Source organism: Callospermophilus lateralis, chromosome 11 (assembly GCF_048772815.1).
Source record: "Callospermophilus lateralis isolate mCalLat2 chromosome 11, mCalLat2.hap1, whole genome shotgun sequence".
Lineage (NCBI taxonomy): Eukaryota > Metazoa > Chordata > Mammalia > Rodentia > Sciuridae > Callospermophilus > Callospermophilus lateralis.
Window position 1 is genome coordinate 13,025,602 of NC_135315.1, and position 15,847 is coordinate 13,041,448.

Here is a 15,847-nt window from a genome sequence, read left to right on the forward strand (position 1 = left end):
AAACATTGGTGGGAATGAACTGATTGGCCCATGTGGATTCCTCACAGTGCGCCTGGCTGAGAAATATATTATGCATGTAGGGAAAAAAGGAAGAATGTTTGAAGCCGTTACTGTAATGAGGAATGTATGTAACCAGGAGGCAGACAGCCATTAGTTTAGGGTTATGTAATGAGCGTCCATCCCAAGGCCCTTGGGCAGGAGGGTATATCACTTATTCTTTAGCTGGAAAAAAAAATGTGAAGGGCTTCAAACTGAGCAGATCTTCCAGTGCAGCCCAAGTTTGACTAATGAGGATGCAAACCAGGCTACCTATGGGGAAGGATCCCTGCTCACGTGTACACCTTTGTCTGCAGGATCGGCTGTACTTTGTCATGGAGTACGTCAATGGCGGGGACCTCATGTACCACATTCAGCAAGTAGGAAAATTTAAGGAGCCACAAGCAGTGTGAGTATTTTTTTTTTCCAGCCCTGTAATTCAGGTGGCCCAGTACTGTCAACTGGGAACTTCTACTAGATTGGATGTCCAAGATGGCCCTGCTCATTTGGGAAACTTCCCAAGGGAATAGATGTGTTAACAGGTCCCTTCTAGATGTTTCCACAGGAGCTGTTTATTCTGTTGCCAGTAAATTGGAGATGCTGGTGCATACCCATGCCACCACGTGCCACCCTTAGGGGTGGAGTCCCTCACTGCTCATTGAGCGAATGGGTATCGCACACCCACGGTGCACCAGGCACTGGACACGTGAGGATGAGGCTCCCCCTCCCTGGGAAGCTCATGCTCTAACCTGGCCTTTGAGAAGTCACAGAAAATTATCATGCATGGCTCCAACTGTAGGGAAATGCCCAGAACACAACCCAGGCCCCCCAAAATCGGGGGTTGAGAGTAGCAAGTCTTCAGGTAATGCCCAACCCAGAGACAGGCAGGCCAGGAAGAGGATGTGGACAGAGGTGAGACCAAGTCCAGGCCAGTGGCTCAGCAGGTGGTGTGAGCCGGGAGAGGGCACAGGCAGGGAGCGGGGCTGAGAAAGAGGACAGAGGGGAGGGGCTTCACTGGGACTTGACCCCCATGAGACCAAGTTCTCACAGCACCCTCTGGCTGAAGAGAGGAGTGGGGTGGGCAGGAGGAATGTAGGGGCTGGTACAAAGGGGTCAGTAGGAATCTTTTTAAGCAGACGAAATGGAGCTGGAATTAGGGCTTCAGATTGGAGCCAGAGAGAAGCAAATATCCTTAACAAACATTCTGGAGGAAGAAAAGCAGAATTCAGTGACAGAAACGTTTGTCTGTCATGTCCCAGCTTAGGCTTGGGTGAGGGCAGCATGCGGTTGGCAAGGAAGGAACGCGAGCCCAGCTTGGAGTGTTTCTGTGGGATGCGCCTTGGAGGCTGGGATGCAGGAGTGGAGCCGCCAGCTCCGTGTGGGGATGGAGGAGTCATCATGGGTCGGAGGAGGGACTTTGATACCTGGAACACTGACCCATTTCTCAGGGGCCAGGAAGTCCCTGGAAACTCAACAGAAGCAAACCTAAGCAAATGGCTATTTTATTTCCCCAAATTAGATGTACACCCCACTAATCCAGTTAGCCAACATGAACAGGAGTCCGGCCACTGTTCGTCTAAAAAGATAAATCAGAGCAATATTTGGCCTGTGCGGGATTATCTGCCCCAGGAGAGATTAACTGAAGGCACAATAGGGAATTCTTTGGTAGCAAACTTTAAAAATATAAAGGGGTTTTTTTTTTCTGCTTTTATTTGTCCTTAAATGTGTTTTAGAAATGCCTGCCTTATCTCCTCCTTAACATTGTGAGTTACAGGGCATTAAAATGCTCAGATTGCAGAAGAAAGCTTTAGAGCACAGAGCTTTAGAGCAAATAGCCACTTTATTTTCTTCTGTTCCCTCCCCGCATCCCCCCCACCCCCGGACTGGGGATTGAATCCAGGGGCTCTGTACCATTGTGCAGCATCCAAGTCCTTTTTATTCTTTGAGGCAGAGTCTCACTAAATTGCCTAGGCCGGCCTGGCACTTGTCATCCTCTGCCTCAGCCTCCCGAGGTGCTGGGATCACAAGAGGGCACCTTGTGTCATAAACAGCATAAACATGCCTTGCCCAATCCTCTTTTAATGTATGTGTATTACAGAAAAGTTTTTTTTAATTACGGGAAAAAAACCATGAAAATTGTGAAAAAATCAGCCATGATCCTATCTCTTCTGCCAGCCTCAGAGACGGTCCCCCATTCAAAGCCTAGCATTCACCATCAGGGATTTCACTTCTCTGCTCTTGTAAACAGTATGTGTTTACTTTAGGTCTCCCGGGTGTGATATTTGCCCAGGCGCAAACTTGTGGTTCTTGAAACTTCAAAGACTCTTAAATGCTATGCAAATTTTAAAACATCCCTCTACATTTTCTCAGAGTTTCAGATATTAACCTACGAATGATTTGGAAGGGATGGTAGTAGCTACTCTTATTATGAATTATGTAAAAGGGCAGACTCAGGTATGAATCATGGTGTATGTCCCATTTATCCCGGCACTTCAGGGAATGAATGAACTAACTCGAGTTCATCACAGCTGCATTTGTCATCCAGGGAGTAATTGTATGTTCAAACACCAGTGCATTCTGCCCATGAATAGGAAAATGGAAATTTACTCTACTCTGCCATGTGTCCTGACATGGAATAGTCTAACAGGTAGCCACTCTTTAAATGGTTATATTAGAAAGCATTTTGTCGGCAGCAAATTCCCTAACCACCTTCCCCAGTGAAGAAAAATAAGCCTGTCTCGTTGACCCCGGTGAGCCGGAGTGACGAGATGGCAGAGAAAGGGGCTGACGGTTGGAAGAACACTTGTGGGATGATGCAATCTTGGGAAGCCTAAGGTCTTACACTCTTTTTATCTCTGATGCCTGAATGTGAGACTCTGGAAGATACAGAAGTCTTAAGAAGCCAGGCAGAAACCCGAACCATTTCCTTTTGCAGATTCTACGCAGCAGAGATTTCCATCGGATTGTTCTTTCTTCATAAAAGAGGCATCATTTATAGGTGTGTATCTGAAGCCCTTCCAGCAGCAGCACTGTGGAGAGGTTTGCTGGGCCTCCCTGGGCATGTCATTCTGTCATGGGGACTCTGGGCATGGCATGGTGTGGGTGACCCCCAGGGAACACGGATCTGCTGGGACTACCTGTCCCTGCAGCCTTGAGGCAAACCCGTATCACTTCTGATCTTAGACCTGAAAGATTTTAGATCTCATTGTTACTTTCCATAAGAAAACATGGTTTTCTCTCCCGACAGCTCCTTCCTCTGCCTTTTGTTTGGAATGGAGGTCAGAGCGATGGACAGAGAATTGCCACTATAGATACTCAGCAGGAAAAGAGCCCCGGGGAGCTGGGGAGAAGCAAGGGGGAGCTACTGAGTCAAATTCCTTTGTTCATTATCTGCAGTCCAAGTGGGGCACCAGAGAGAGAATGTCTTCCAGTATTGACTGAAGAGTACCTAAAAGGACATTGGTACCAGCGGGAGGAAGGGTGTGAGGTGGTTTGAAACTCATAATTTCTCAAACCCGGCTGTGTTTCAGCCCCACCCCACCCATATCTTGTGCACGATAATAAGTCAAATGATGGGATCTCCTCAGACCTCATAAACTGGATTGTCTGGATTCCTAGAAACAACCACTCAATGTGCCAGTTCCCACCATATCCCAGACTTGGTGTGAGGCTCTGGAGATATAAAGACATAAGAACTCCTGGCCCCTGGTCCCCAGGGACGTACAGTTTAAATACCCCTGAGATGGCAACTAGTTAAGTATCCTTCTGTTTCACCAGCTCCAAAGCAAACCCTGACCTGTCGTGGGAAGGACTCTGATGTTGCCCTGCTTCTTTGCAGGGACCTGAAGTTAGATAATGTCATGCTGGATTCCGAAGGACATATCAAAATCGCTGACTTTGGGATGTGCAAAGAACACATGATGGATGGAGTCACAACCAGGACCTTCTGTGGGACTCCAGATTACATCGCCCCAGAGGTAGGGATCCCCAGTCCTTCTTTTATAGATCAGGAAATCAAATGGCAAACACAATACCCACTGGAATGTGGGGTCATTCGTGAATCCCATAGGTCCGTGTGTGGGTCATGGCCACCAAATAGACTGAACAATAGACGAACTTAGGAAGAGGAAATGGGAGAGCTCATTGCACTCAGTAGGGCTCGTCTTGTCTCGTGAAACCTTGGTTTGTGTTAGGTGTGCATGTGGGCTAGCTGCATGGTAAGCTGCATTTCTCATGTGACCGTGGCCAAGGTAATTTAAGAGGCTCTGATGGGTGGGGGAGCAGCCTGTGAAGCACTCCCGGAAAAGCTGGGTTGCAAGGTGGTTGCAATAAGAGCTTTTTTAGCAACCTCCGAGGAATGCGTGCTCCATGCTACTTGATGTTCAGTGTCTAATTTAGGAAGAACCTCTGGGTTTGTTGAAAGCTAAATGGTTCCACGGTTTGAATCCTCCCAGCAGTGGGCTGTACTGCTGTGTCTTTGGTAGAACACGTACTGAGGAATCCTCTTGCTATCTTGGGAAGCTTCATGTGTGCCATTGATAGAATGGTGTGTGACCCTGGGTCAACATGAAGGCCACTTCCTGTCCTCACACAGCCCTGCAGATGCAGCAGCCTTTCCCCACCTGCACCCAGCCTGATGGAAAGTGTCTTTGTCAGCTTTTTTTTGCCTCTGTGACTTAAAGGACCCAACCAGAACAACTGTAGAGGAAGAAAAGTTTATTTAAGGGCTCAGGGTTTTGGAGGTCTTAGTCCACAGAAGGCCAGCTCCATTCCTTGGGGCTCGAGGTGAGGCTGAACAACATGGCGGAAGAGAGAGGCAGAGGGAAGCAGCTCACATCATGATCAGGAAGCAGCAGAGAGATTTCACTCTACAGACACAAAATCTATATACCCCAAAGCCAGGCCGCCAGTTCTCACCTCCGCCATACCCTACCCCTTCAGTGACCACTCAGTTAATCCCTATCAGGGGATTAATTCACTGATTGCGTTAAGACTCTCACAATACAATCATTTCTCCTCTGAACCGTTTTGCACTGTCTCACACATGAGCTTTGATGGGACACCTCACATCCAGACCATAACAGAAAGTAACTGGTGCAAAGTCGGACCAACCCGAGGTCTTCATAGAGTCCCCCTAATGGCTGTGGGCAGTGGATCCCACATCTGTCCATCATAGTGGCCCATGCACTTGTCTCAGACCCAGAGGGAATACCGGGAAAGACAAGTTCGGAATCAGACCTCTGTGAGCTTCAATCTGCTCTTGTCTGTGGACCGTGGGAACTCAGGCTAGTCTCTTAGCCCCCCCCACACCTGCCTTTCTTCAGTGGTGAGTTAGGGATAATGGCACATTCCTGCTAAGAACTGCTACAAGGAGTAACAGGCCTCGTGCAACATTTGGCACCTAGTGGACCCTCATTATTTGTTCCTAATATGACTCGCAATGGTGGTCACTGTTCCAGAAAGAAAACTGAGTTTTATTCTCCTCTTAGGGGCTTTTTTGTTTGTTATTTTCTTAGACCACATTCAAACAGACTGCACTTGGGAAATCAAGTTCTGATGACATGGCCATAGCGACATGTCATCTTGACATATAAGTTATTGGAGGTTTCCCCTCAAAAGCTCACTCATTGGTGCCTCCAGGCATGACTTAAACTTAAATAGTCACATTTTTCAATGTGACAAATTGATGGTACAATAAAAACTACTCCTCTGGATGTAGTGGGGATTCCGAAGCCTCCTACCGACTGACAGGTGCTGAGCAGGCTCCAGGGAACAACCCACCAGATGCCGTGTAGATTGGTGACAGAGGATGGCAGCATTTCCAGGAGTGAAGGTGACTTTGAACCTCGTCTCCAGGAAGGCCAGGTCTGCCGATCACACGGTCAGCTTCCCGTGATGGGTAGCACGTCAACTGCGTGACGGCACCAGGGTTGACAGGGTCCCCTTCCCGCAGAATCAAGATTCACCCATTTGAACGGCTGGTCTTTGCTGCTCAGTGTCCTTCCTGTGTATGACCTTCCTGTTGCTACTGCACCAAACAGCCACAGGTCAGCAGCTCGGAACACAGGGTGAACCTGGGGGTCAGAATCAGTCCCTCTGAGTTAAAGTCCAGTTGTTGGCAGAGCCGTGCCTCTGGAAGCTTTCAGGGAGAACCTGTTTCCTGGTCTCCTCCAGTAGCTGGAGGCTGCCTCTTTCCTTCTCAGGGTGCCTTCTCCCACGTCCCCTGCCTCCTGGCATCTTCTGGCCCCTCTCCGTCTTCTCCAGCTCCAACCCCCAGCTTCCCTCTTCTCTAACAAGGATGTTTGGTTCTGCTGGGCCCCTGGGTGATCTGGGATCATCTTCCCACCTCAAGAGCCTCACCCTGTACCTGCAGAGTCCTTCTTACTATGAAAAGGTGACAGTGACAGGTCTTGGGGACGAGGACGGGGACGTCATTCAACCTTAATCACACTTTGGGCAGATCTGGGGAACTTGGGGCCTCTTCGTACTCAAGGAACAGCCTGCTCTTGCTCCAGACGCCCTTTTCCAAAGCCTTCCTTCCTCTCTTCTCTTTACGCCCAGTAATAAATGGTGTGATCACCGTTTACTGAGTGCTTGCTGTGTACCAGGTGCCACAGATGCTTTCCCTCACTTATTCCTCCTAACAAACCCCCGAGAGAGTTCCCATGGGGCCACTGTTTCAGCTGAGGTGACTGAGGCCGCGGTGACTCATGTGAGCCCCCAATGGTAAGAAACACCATCATCCGCCTTCCTGCTCAGGGACTACTGAGCCATGAAGTATGCAGACCGCCTTCTGGAAGCTTCTTGTGCCACGCAGTTTGCCTTCAGGGATCCAGAAGCACATCCGGCTGCCCCCGGGTGTGGCAGAGGTGGCACTCTGCAGACATCAGCAGGCACAGCTGGGTCTCGGTCCCGATGACTTTACTGAGCCCACCAGCCACTCTGTTGGGACCGTGTCAGTGTGACTTCAGGTCTTGTCTGCTTTGCTGGCCTTTGTCCTGGTTGCATTCAGGAAGTTGATGCATTTGGCCTCAGGAATACCTGCCGTCTCGGGAAAGACCGAACAGGTCCGAGGTTTCAGGACTTTCTCAGAGGTTGCAGTCATTCTGTCTCCTGTGTAAATCTTCCTGTCAGGCAGAGGCAGCATAATTATCATCGATGGCATTTCCCCTAATAGGCAGAGCAGGGGCTTAAACATGTACGGCTATTTGTTCAGAAACCTTGAAATCGATTAATACTGTAGCATCTCTCTGACCAGTAAAGACAGGGCCGAGGCTGGAAATGTCACTCACAAAGGCAGCTGGGGACTTGAGATGAACACCCATGGAAGGGGGTGGGGGTGCTAACTCAGAAATGATCCCTGAAGCTGACACAAAGGGTCCTCTTTGCTTTGACGTGGAACACCTAATTCCAGGGCCAGTGAGGGTCCCTGAGAAGGCAGAACAAAAGCTTCACGTGAGGCTGATCCTTCTGGGAGTTGACCATTTCAGGATGTGAGACCCTGTCACAGCCAGATGTCTCTCAACGGCCAAGAATCAGACCCCAAGTCCCAGCACTGTCCTCTCCTTCCTGGAAGAAGGAGACGCTGCACGGGAAGTGTCCCTCTGTGTGCCCTGCTGCAGGGCATAGAAGCTTGCTTAGAGTGCGCCCCGAGAGGTTGTCCTTGGAGACTCGGTAGGAGACCATGCAGGATCACACGCAGGGGACTTCACCCATGACGTGTTGCCGTCTACTCTGTACCAAGCCCTCTGGGCACATCTTCTTGTTTGTCACATGTTATACATGAGCAGAGGTTCCAAGACTTGCCCAGGATCTCACAGCTGGTGACAGGCAAAGGTGGATGTGGACCGAGGGCTTCCTGACCCCAGAACCCTGTAGCATCTCTCTAACCAGTAAAGACAGGGCCGAGGCTGGAAATGTCACTCACAAAGGCGACTGGGGACTTGGGGCCCCTGGGTGATCTGGGATCATCTGCCCACCTCAAGAGCCTCACCTTGTACTTGCAGGATCCTTTTCACAGATAGCATCGTCTCCAGAGTTAGGGGAGGAAGGGCACTAAAGTCAAGCACTCAGTCGTAGACTATCTCATCTTGGGCGTCTCTGAGAAGAGGGACCTGCCTCCTTCTGAACCGGGATCCAGGTGCTGAGTCATGACAGAGACACATTCAGTGACTCAGAATGTGATCCAGCCATTAATGCTGGACAAACCCCTGAGAACCAGAAAGGTGAACCAGAAACACCCAAGCCCCTACCCAGCAGGTGGCATCTGTCGGTCCGCACCTTCATCAGGTGCCTACCAAGTACCTGGCACTGTCCCAGGCCTGGGGATGTGTGGCCAGTAGGGGGGTCTGGAGGAATCTTCCTTGGGGAGTTAGACAGGGGGGTGATACAGCCCAGGAGAGATGTGGATTTCAAGACAGGGACAGGACAGTATTCCTCTTGGCAATATCAGATGTCACCTTTGCTGTGGCTAAAATCACTTGGGAGATCATTGGGCATGGTTGGCTCTCCTGCAGCCCTCTGCCTGGGAGCCGATGGGCAGGTCCTATGAGGGTTGGAGTTTGGATAAGAGGGAGGAGACCTATCCCCAGGGTGCAGCTTCTGCAGTCCAGCCCCGTGGGAACGCCAGGCCAGTGATGCCCATGTCAGAGGCCAGGCAGCTGCATTTTTATATAAAACCCACCTGTTATTCCAAGCGGCTCTACCTTGTAGTAAAAGCAACCTTCACCATGAGACACAGCCAGGGGCCATCAAGTGTGACCTCTCTTATGGAAGGGTCAAGGTCCCCTTTGCAGAGGGAGCTGCAGCTTGGGGATGGGAGAAAAAAGACCAAGGTATGTACAAAAGAACAGGAGGCCGTAGCCTTACTCCAGAGAAGGCAGGCATTAGCGAGCTCGACCTTGGCCAGGACCTCGGAGGTCAAAAAGAGGGGAACCCGGATTGTAGCTCTGTGGGACTTCAGTTGGTTCCCAAGAGAGTGAGTTGTTATGAGACACCAAGACTGGCCCATCCCTGCACTTTGGCTTCCTGTTTTACCCTGTGATCTCTTCCTCACACAACTATACTCCCACCATGATGCCATCTGCCCTGTGACACTTCCAAGGGAGCCCTCACCAGAGCAGAGCAGATGTTGATGCCATGTTCTTGAACCTCTAAAACCATGGGCTAAATAAACCTCTTTTCTTTATTACCCAGCCTCGGGTATTTTGTTATAGCGACAGGAAATGAACTAAGACACTCCACATTCCCTCCCTGACCATGCCTCCCCCAAACCCTTGAACTCATCTCTCGACCAGCTGCACCGAATTCCCTTCTGCCCCTCACATTGCCAGACTTTCTCCCTCCTCCTCCTCTTCCCTCTGCCTAGGATGCCCCCACACAAGCATCAATGTGCTCCCTCTTTTCCCTCCCCCCAGCCTTCACTTCCCAGCTTGGGAAGGTCCTCTGTCCTGAGGACCCCGTGTGAACCTGCAAGCCTCCAGCCCAGCCCACACTGCTGGCCCCTGCCCCTGATGTTTCCGTGGCACTCATGCCCCTCTGATGGACTAGGATGGACTGATGGACGGGATTTGTCTGCCATCCCACTAAACCCTGCAAGGGCAGCCTCGCTGCTGTGCTTACTGCTGAGCACCCACCCAGGCTCTGGGCCGTGCTGGGCTCTTGGTCTGTGCTCGGGATGAGGGGTGCAGGCCGCCTTCCTAAGGTAGCGATGGAGGTGGGACAAGGTTGGAGGCTCAGAGGCAGGAACTCTGGAGCCAGGTGACTATGAGGGTGATCCCCGGGCTATCATAAGTGAGGGGCAGTGGCACAGGACACAGGGCAGAGGGGCCGCATGCCTCATTGTCAGCAGGAGAGGCCGATGGGCTGGAGGACCTGAGGGTCTGCAGGTGGATGGGACATCAGCCTGTACCGCTCCTCCCCCACCCCCTGCCATTGCTGTCTCAGAGACTCTCTGTGGCTCTGGGGAAGGGGCTGGGGAGAGGGGTAGACGGTAACCGAGGATCTGAAAACTTGATGAGAAAATGACTCCTTCCGTGGGCACAGCCAGGCAGTCAGGCAGTAAATTAGCCCTTGCCACAAGGAGGGAGGGAGGGAGAGGCGGGGGGAGCGCCAGCCGCTCCCTGCTTGGCCCCACACCAGCTGGGGAGGGAGCGGAGAAAAGCTCTTGATTAAAGACAGAGAAGGATAAGCCCAGCGCGGCCTTCTCTCCATCAGAGGCCAATTTCCCTCTGTCGAGGTCAGGGCCGAGGTCTCCGCATTGCCAGGGAAAATGAAGGCCCCGCTCTGCTCGGAGCAAGACTTCAAGACCAAAGCCTGGCTGCCCTGCGGGCTCTTCCTTGAATTGTGTAGTTCTCGGGTCTTTCCTGGGGACCAGGTGGGCTGTGTGATTCACCTGTTTCATCGCCCTCCTACAGCTCCTGCAGGGTCTCCCGGCCTCGGAGCCCAATCCACGCTGACAGCACTGGGCACCTGCTGGTCCGCAGGCCAGCCCTGCTCCCTTCCCTTCTCCTGTCCCCTCCTCCCCTCCCCTACAGAAAGACCAGGTCCCCGGGGGATTTGGGGGATCGCTGCTCCTTGCTGAATGCCTTCTATGTCCTAGACCAGGGCTAAGCTCCTCTCTTACCTTATTTTAATACTTGAGTCAATTCCGCCTTCCAGATGACTAAATGGAGGTGCTGAGAGATGTGTTAATGTTTCCCAAGGTCCCAATCCAAGGAGACCTGGGCTTTGCACCCGTCTCTCCCCCTGCAGTGGCTGTTGCCCTGGGAGGGGGGACTACAGCACAGGTTCCTGCTCAGATGCCACAGGGCATGCCTCCCCCTTCCAGCCAGCTGGGGGCTCGCCTAGGCCTGCTACTTGGCCTCAGGACACCCCCGCCCCCCGATAATGCTCTAGTTCATTTTTTTCTCGCAATATTCTGTGGCCTGCGTGAATGGGCCCTTCATTTAGGAATATTTTTTTAATCCTATAAAAATGAGCTGGGGATTTCTGAGCTTTATTTCCCCTTTCTTTGTAAAATTGCCAGGGCGGTGGCGGGGAGGAGGTGGGTCTCTGGAGAGAGATCGCCAGTGTTTGTCATTTGCCAGCATGAACCATGCACGGGTACCTGTTCTCCCCTTTAATTCTCGCAGTGGCCTCTGAGGCAAGTTGTATTATCCCTGTTTTGAGTCCAAGCAGAGGGAGACTTGGACAGGACAGGTGCTCTGCCCAAGCCATCAGACAGCAAGTGGTGAGGCCAGGACCCTGGTCCACCAGCCTCCAAGGGTAGCCCTGTTGCCCCAATGCCATGGGTGTCACTTATTCCCTGTTACCCAAGACATCTCAGGAGACCCCCCACCAGCTCTGGAAAATCTTTTATTCCAGCTGATAAGAAAGCTCTTAAAGGCACGAGGTGTTTTCTTAACTCTGAGTTCATCGCTTGACTGACAAGCGGTTGTCTGGTCCTGAGGCACAGGGAACGTTCTGACAGCTCCCGGGGTCAGCAGACAGCCTGAGGCAGGCCCTAGGGTGGGTTTCTCACTGTGAGTCCTGCTGGCTTTTCCCCAGCACTGGGCCATCCCCAGGAAGGAGACCAGAGGCAAGGGCTGCTGGGCGAAGCCTGAGGACCCTTGGAGAGAGGCGAGAGGGCCATGCACCTGCTCAGGACCAGTCCATCTCTGCTCTGTTGGAGCCGGTGCAGTCTTAGCAATCTCCCCTCCAGGAAAGACTTGAATCGTGGTCTGATACACTCTGGCTGTAGCTCTGCTCTTTTAAGAACTTGGAGTGGCATCCATAATAAGGGTACAATCATAGTATCTTCTTCAAAGTGCAGCTTTGGGGCTGGGGTGAGTTCTGCCCAGACAGGCTTGGCCTGCCCCACAGGGAGCACTCTCTCACCTGTTACTTGACAGTTCTTTCCATTATCTGGGGCTGAGTAACCTCCCAAGAGTGAAAGGTTTAAAATACCAATCGTGTTAAGGCTGTGATGCTGCGGGTAGGACGGCAGCCACCGCTCCTGGCAGCTGCAGAGTGTCGGCCATAGGAGCTCTGCTCTGCTGGTGCTGAGGAGCCAAGATGGCCGCTGGTGGTTGGCAGTTGGCGGTTGGTCAGGGCACCAGGTCTTTCATTCCATGCAGTCACTTGTCACTCAGTGTATCCTGAGCTCTTGATGTGTCAGTTGGCTTCTAAGAGGACAAAAATAGAAGCCATGAGGCTCCTCGAGGCTCCAACTGGAACTTAGCTGCATTACTCCCACCACATTCTGTAGGTAAAGGTGATGAGGATTTAGGCAAGGGGGGGTTCCTTCCCTGCGTTTTAGGGCAGGGGGTCAACAAACTTCTCTGCTAAGGGCTGGCTAGAAAATATTTTAGGCTTTTCATAAATTTCAGATTTTGCCAAGAGGCAAGAAAGAACAACCGTTCTTGCCAAAAGTCCACTGCAGTCTTTTTTACCCACTAGAGTGGAGTCTCGGGGGTCCATGGATGCCAAAGTCAAATGTGGCCGTCCAGGTCATCAGGAAGTGGTAAGGACCAAATTGTGTGCTCCCCTCAATCCGGATGTTGAAGCTCCAACTGCAGGGCGCTGCCTCCAAAGCAGGCCAAGCTCATTACAGGCAAAACTCAGTCCTCAAAGCCTGCCTTAGAGAAAGGCTCTCTGATTATCCCCATCTGACAAATGTCACTCTAAGTTCTTAGAAGAGCAGCTCCAGTGGGGAAGAAAAAGCCGCAAATCCAGCAGCAAGAGACGGGCTCTTTAAAGAGGTCATTAAGGTAAAATTGGACCACAAAGAGGAAGGGACAGAGGAAAGACCATGTGGGGACACAGGGAGAAGGGAGCTGTCTATAAGCCAGGAAGAGAGGCCTCACCAGAAATCGGCCCTGCTGACACTTTGATCTGAACTTCCAGCCACCAGAGCTGAGAAGGAAGTACATTTCTGTTGATTAAGCCACCTCGTCTGTGGCATCTTGTTAGGGCAATCCCAGCCAACTAGCAAAGGAAGGTGCATTTGTCAGGGTGGTAGGAGAGAACATACTGCATTTAACGTTTTGTCAACTTGATTTATAACATTTATATTTAGACATATGGTGCATGGGTCTCAGTTACTCTTGCTCCAGCTCCCCCCCGCCCCCATCCCAAATTTTAGACATGGCCCCATCCTAGCCAGTGTGGTGTTCTGAGTTTGGGCCAAGTAGATTATGTCATGAAGCAAGATGTAATTTATATATTTATAATCAATATTGTTTTCACTCTACCCGAACAGAACAGGAAGGAGGAGTAAGCAAAGATCCCAAAGGTCAAGGGCAGTATTTCAGATGACCTTGCCCCATTCACAGCTCTGTTTACAGAGTGGGGACCAGGAGAGGTGGAAACGCAAGAGCCAGGTGGATGCTAGTTCCACCTGCTCATTCCTGCTATGAGAATGGTCACTTCCCTTGAGCTTGCTGTGCCTCAATTTCCCCAGTAGTAATGGGGGTCGTGCCTAGCACCATGCTGGCTTAAAAGCTATGTTCAAGGGGTAGATTTGAAGAAAATCTGATCCCACTATCAAGAAGGTTCCTGAAAATGTGAGGTTGGGAGAAGAAACAGAATCCAAAGAGGTGTTTGGTTTCTCCTGACTTAAGAAGGGACTGTAGTGGTCAGTTGGACAGGGTGCTGAAGAAGTTGGGTGACCCAAGTCAAATAGAATGGTGTTTTCCCAAAACTAGTCAGTTCCTTATTGCTTCCCTGACTTCTCTGCCTCCATCAGCAGAAGAAGAGCTAGAAAGAGGTTAGCCCCACGGGAGAGCTTACCTAGAAGAATTACACAAAGACTGGAAACAGGAATACCTTCTCCCCACCACATCAGTACTGTGCATGCCCCATCTGAGGATCATGGAAAATCGTGCCTGCCCAGGACACATTCCTGTCTCAGAGAATCACCACGTGGGTGCCGGCATCTTTCTGCCAAATGAAAACCTGGCACCTTATTCAAAATTCTGCTGGTGCTCCTTCAGAATCAGGCCAGTGGCACCTCCTTTGTAACTGCCTCATTACACCTGAGCCAGGAGTCCTGGGGTTTGCAAAAAGCCGGCACACACCTGGGTCCCTGGCCCAGAGTCAAGGAGACATCTGAACCCCAGCATCTGACATTCTTACAGTGAGGTGCCCCGTGTACTGGGGGGTGGCACCAACTCTTCTTGGAGTCATCAGAAAAGCGACCCTCACCAGTACTTAGCAATCCTGGCACCTGATCTTGGGATTTTGGCTTCCAGAATTTTTTTTTTTTTTTTTTGGTTTGGTTTGGTTTTTTGTTTTGTTTTGTTTGATTTTCAAATCGGTGATTTTTGACCCAGTTAAACTTTTATTCAGTGAAAAAAGTTGACATTGAGACAAAAATTATCTTAAAATTTTACAATAGTATAGTAAAATCTCAGCAGAAGGTTTTTTTGTTCTGTTTTTTTTTCCATCTATCGGGTTTATTTGCCAAGTGCTGTACTCTGGATCTTGTGGGACATCCCTTTTTTTCGGTTAAGCTGCCACTAAAGGGTCAGGGAGACCACTTCAGAATTTGGGCTGTGAGAGGGGTCAGCATGGAGAGGCTGGACGGTGGTGGAGGGATGGGGCTGAGCCCCCAGGAGTATCTGCCTGGCCCTCCTAGGGGGATGATAAAGACCAGCTTGTTGTTAGGGAGATGCCAGCCACAGCCCCGGGGGGCGCCCCAGACCCCAGGACTAGAGCTATCTACCTGCTGGGGTCATTAGGTTCATAGGCCACTAGCACCCTGTCCACAGTGGCAGCTACCTCACCGTCATTGGTGACATCCCAGAATGGTCTTTTAAGAGCAACAGAATGTCTCCTAGGCACCTGAACATTTGCAGAACAAGAAGAACAAGATGTTCCTTAAGCCATCTTGGAAGAACTATGCCTTGGATGATGTCTGAGCTTTCTATCATGATGAGGAGATACAGGCTGACAGTAAATAGAGGTTGATTTTTGGCTCCTGGCTCTGAAGGTTCAAGTCCAAGTTCTGGTGGTCCCATTGGTCTGGGACTTTGGAGAGGGTGGCACATCCTGATGGGAGCATGGGGCAGAGGAGGGTTCCCACATTGCTCCGGAAAGCACTGTCACGATGGAGACATTTAAAACTCTACGTGACAACAGAAAAATAACTGGACTTCGTTCGTACGTGGCCACGAAATCAGATTTCGTCTCAGCTTTTGTGGTGTTCTTGCTACTAGGATTTTTCTGGAAGCTCATGTTCTATGAGTCTCATATATTTTGAAAATCAAGGAATTGACTGGTTTAATAACAAAGGGATGGTGGAAATGGAGTGGCTCTGAGGGGGAATGTATTATTTAATTGAATAGAACGTTATTGAAAAATATATATTTTTGAAAAGCGCGTTCAAAACCCAGATATATAGCATATATTATTGTTACCTTCAGAGAACAATGAAATCATATAATTCTTTCTCAGAAAAATAAAAAAAACCACACTACACTGCTTTAAGGGATTTGTTTCATTTTAAGTAACTCAATTATTTTAAAAAAAGTTTAATCCTTTTTTCTTAAATTTCTTCAAATAATGTTCAAAATCCCCAAATTCATTATTTCTACTCCCCTAACTTGCAGTGGACTTGTACTGATGAATGCAGACAAGGTCTTTGTTTTTCCTCCTCATATGAATAATTAAATCCACCTTGGTTGTCCCAAATTTGTCTTCCCGTCTTGACTTTTTTGGTATCCTTATTAAAAATCACCTTCGTTCCTATAAACAAAAAAGAAAAAGCTTTCAAAACGAAATCAAAGAGAAAAAAGACTGAAGAAATTGGACAAAATATCCAAGAACAACT

The 15,847-nt window shown here is 50.1% G+C and overlaps 1 protein-coding gene across 1 annotated transcript in view; it reads left to right on the forward strand.

Moving 5' to 3' along the window:
• Window positions 1-15,847, forward strand: part of Prkca (protein kinase C alpha) — a 392,576-nt gene that overhangs the window by 335,743 nt on the left and 40,986 nt on the right. Inside the window, exons 11-13 of the mRNA XM_076869171.2 lie at window positions 354-445; window positions 2,972-3,034; window positions 3,875-4,013. Coding sequence (XP_076725286.1) covers window positions 354-445; window positions 2,972-3,034; window positions 3,875-4,013 — 294 coding nt within the window. The remainder of the gene's footprint in view (window positions 1-353; window positions 446-2,971; window positions 3,035-3,874; window positions 4,014-15,847) is intronic.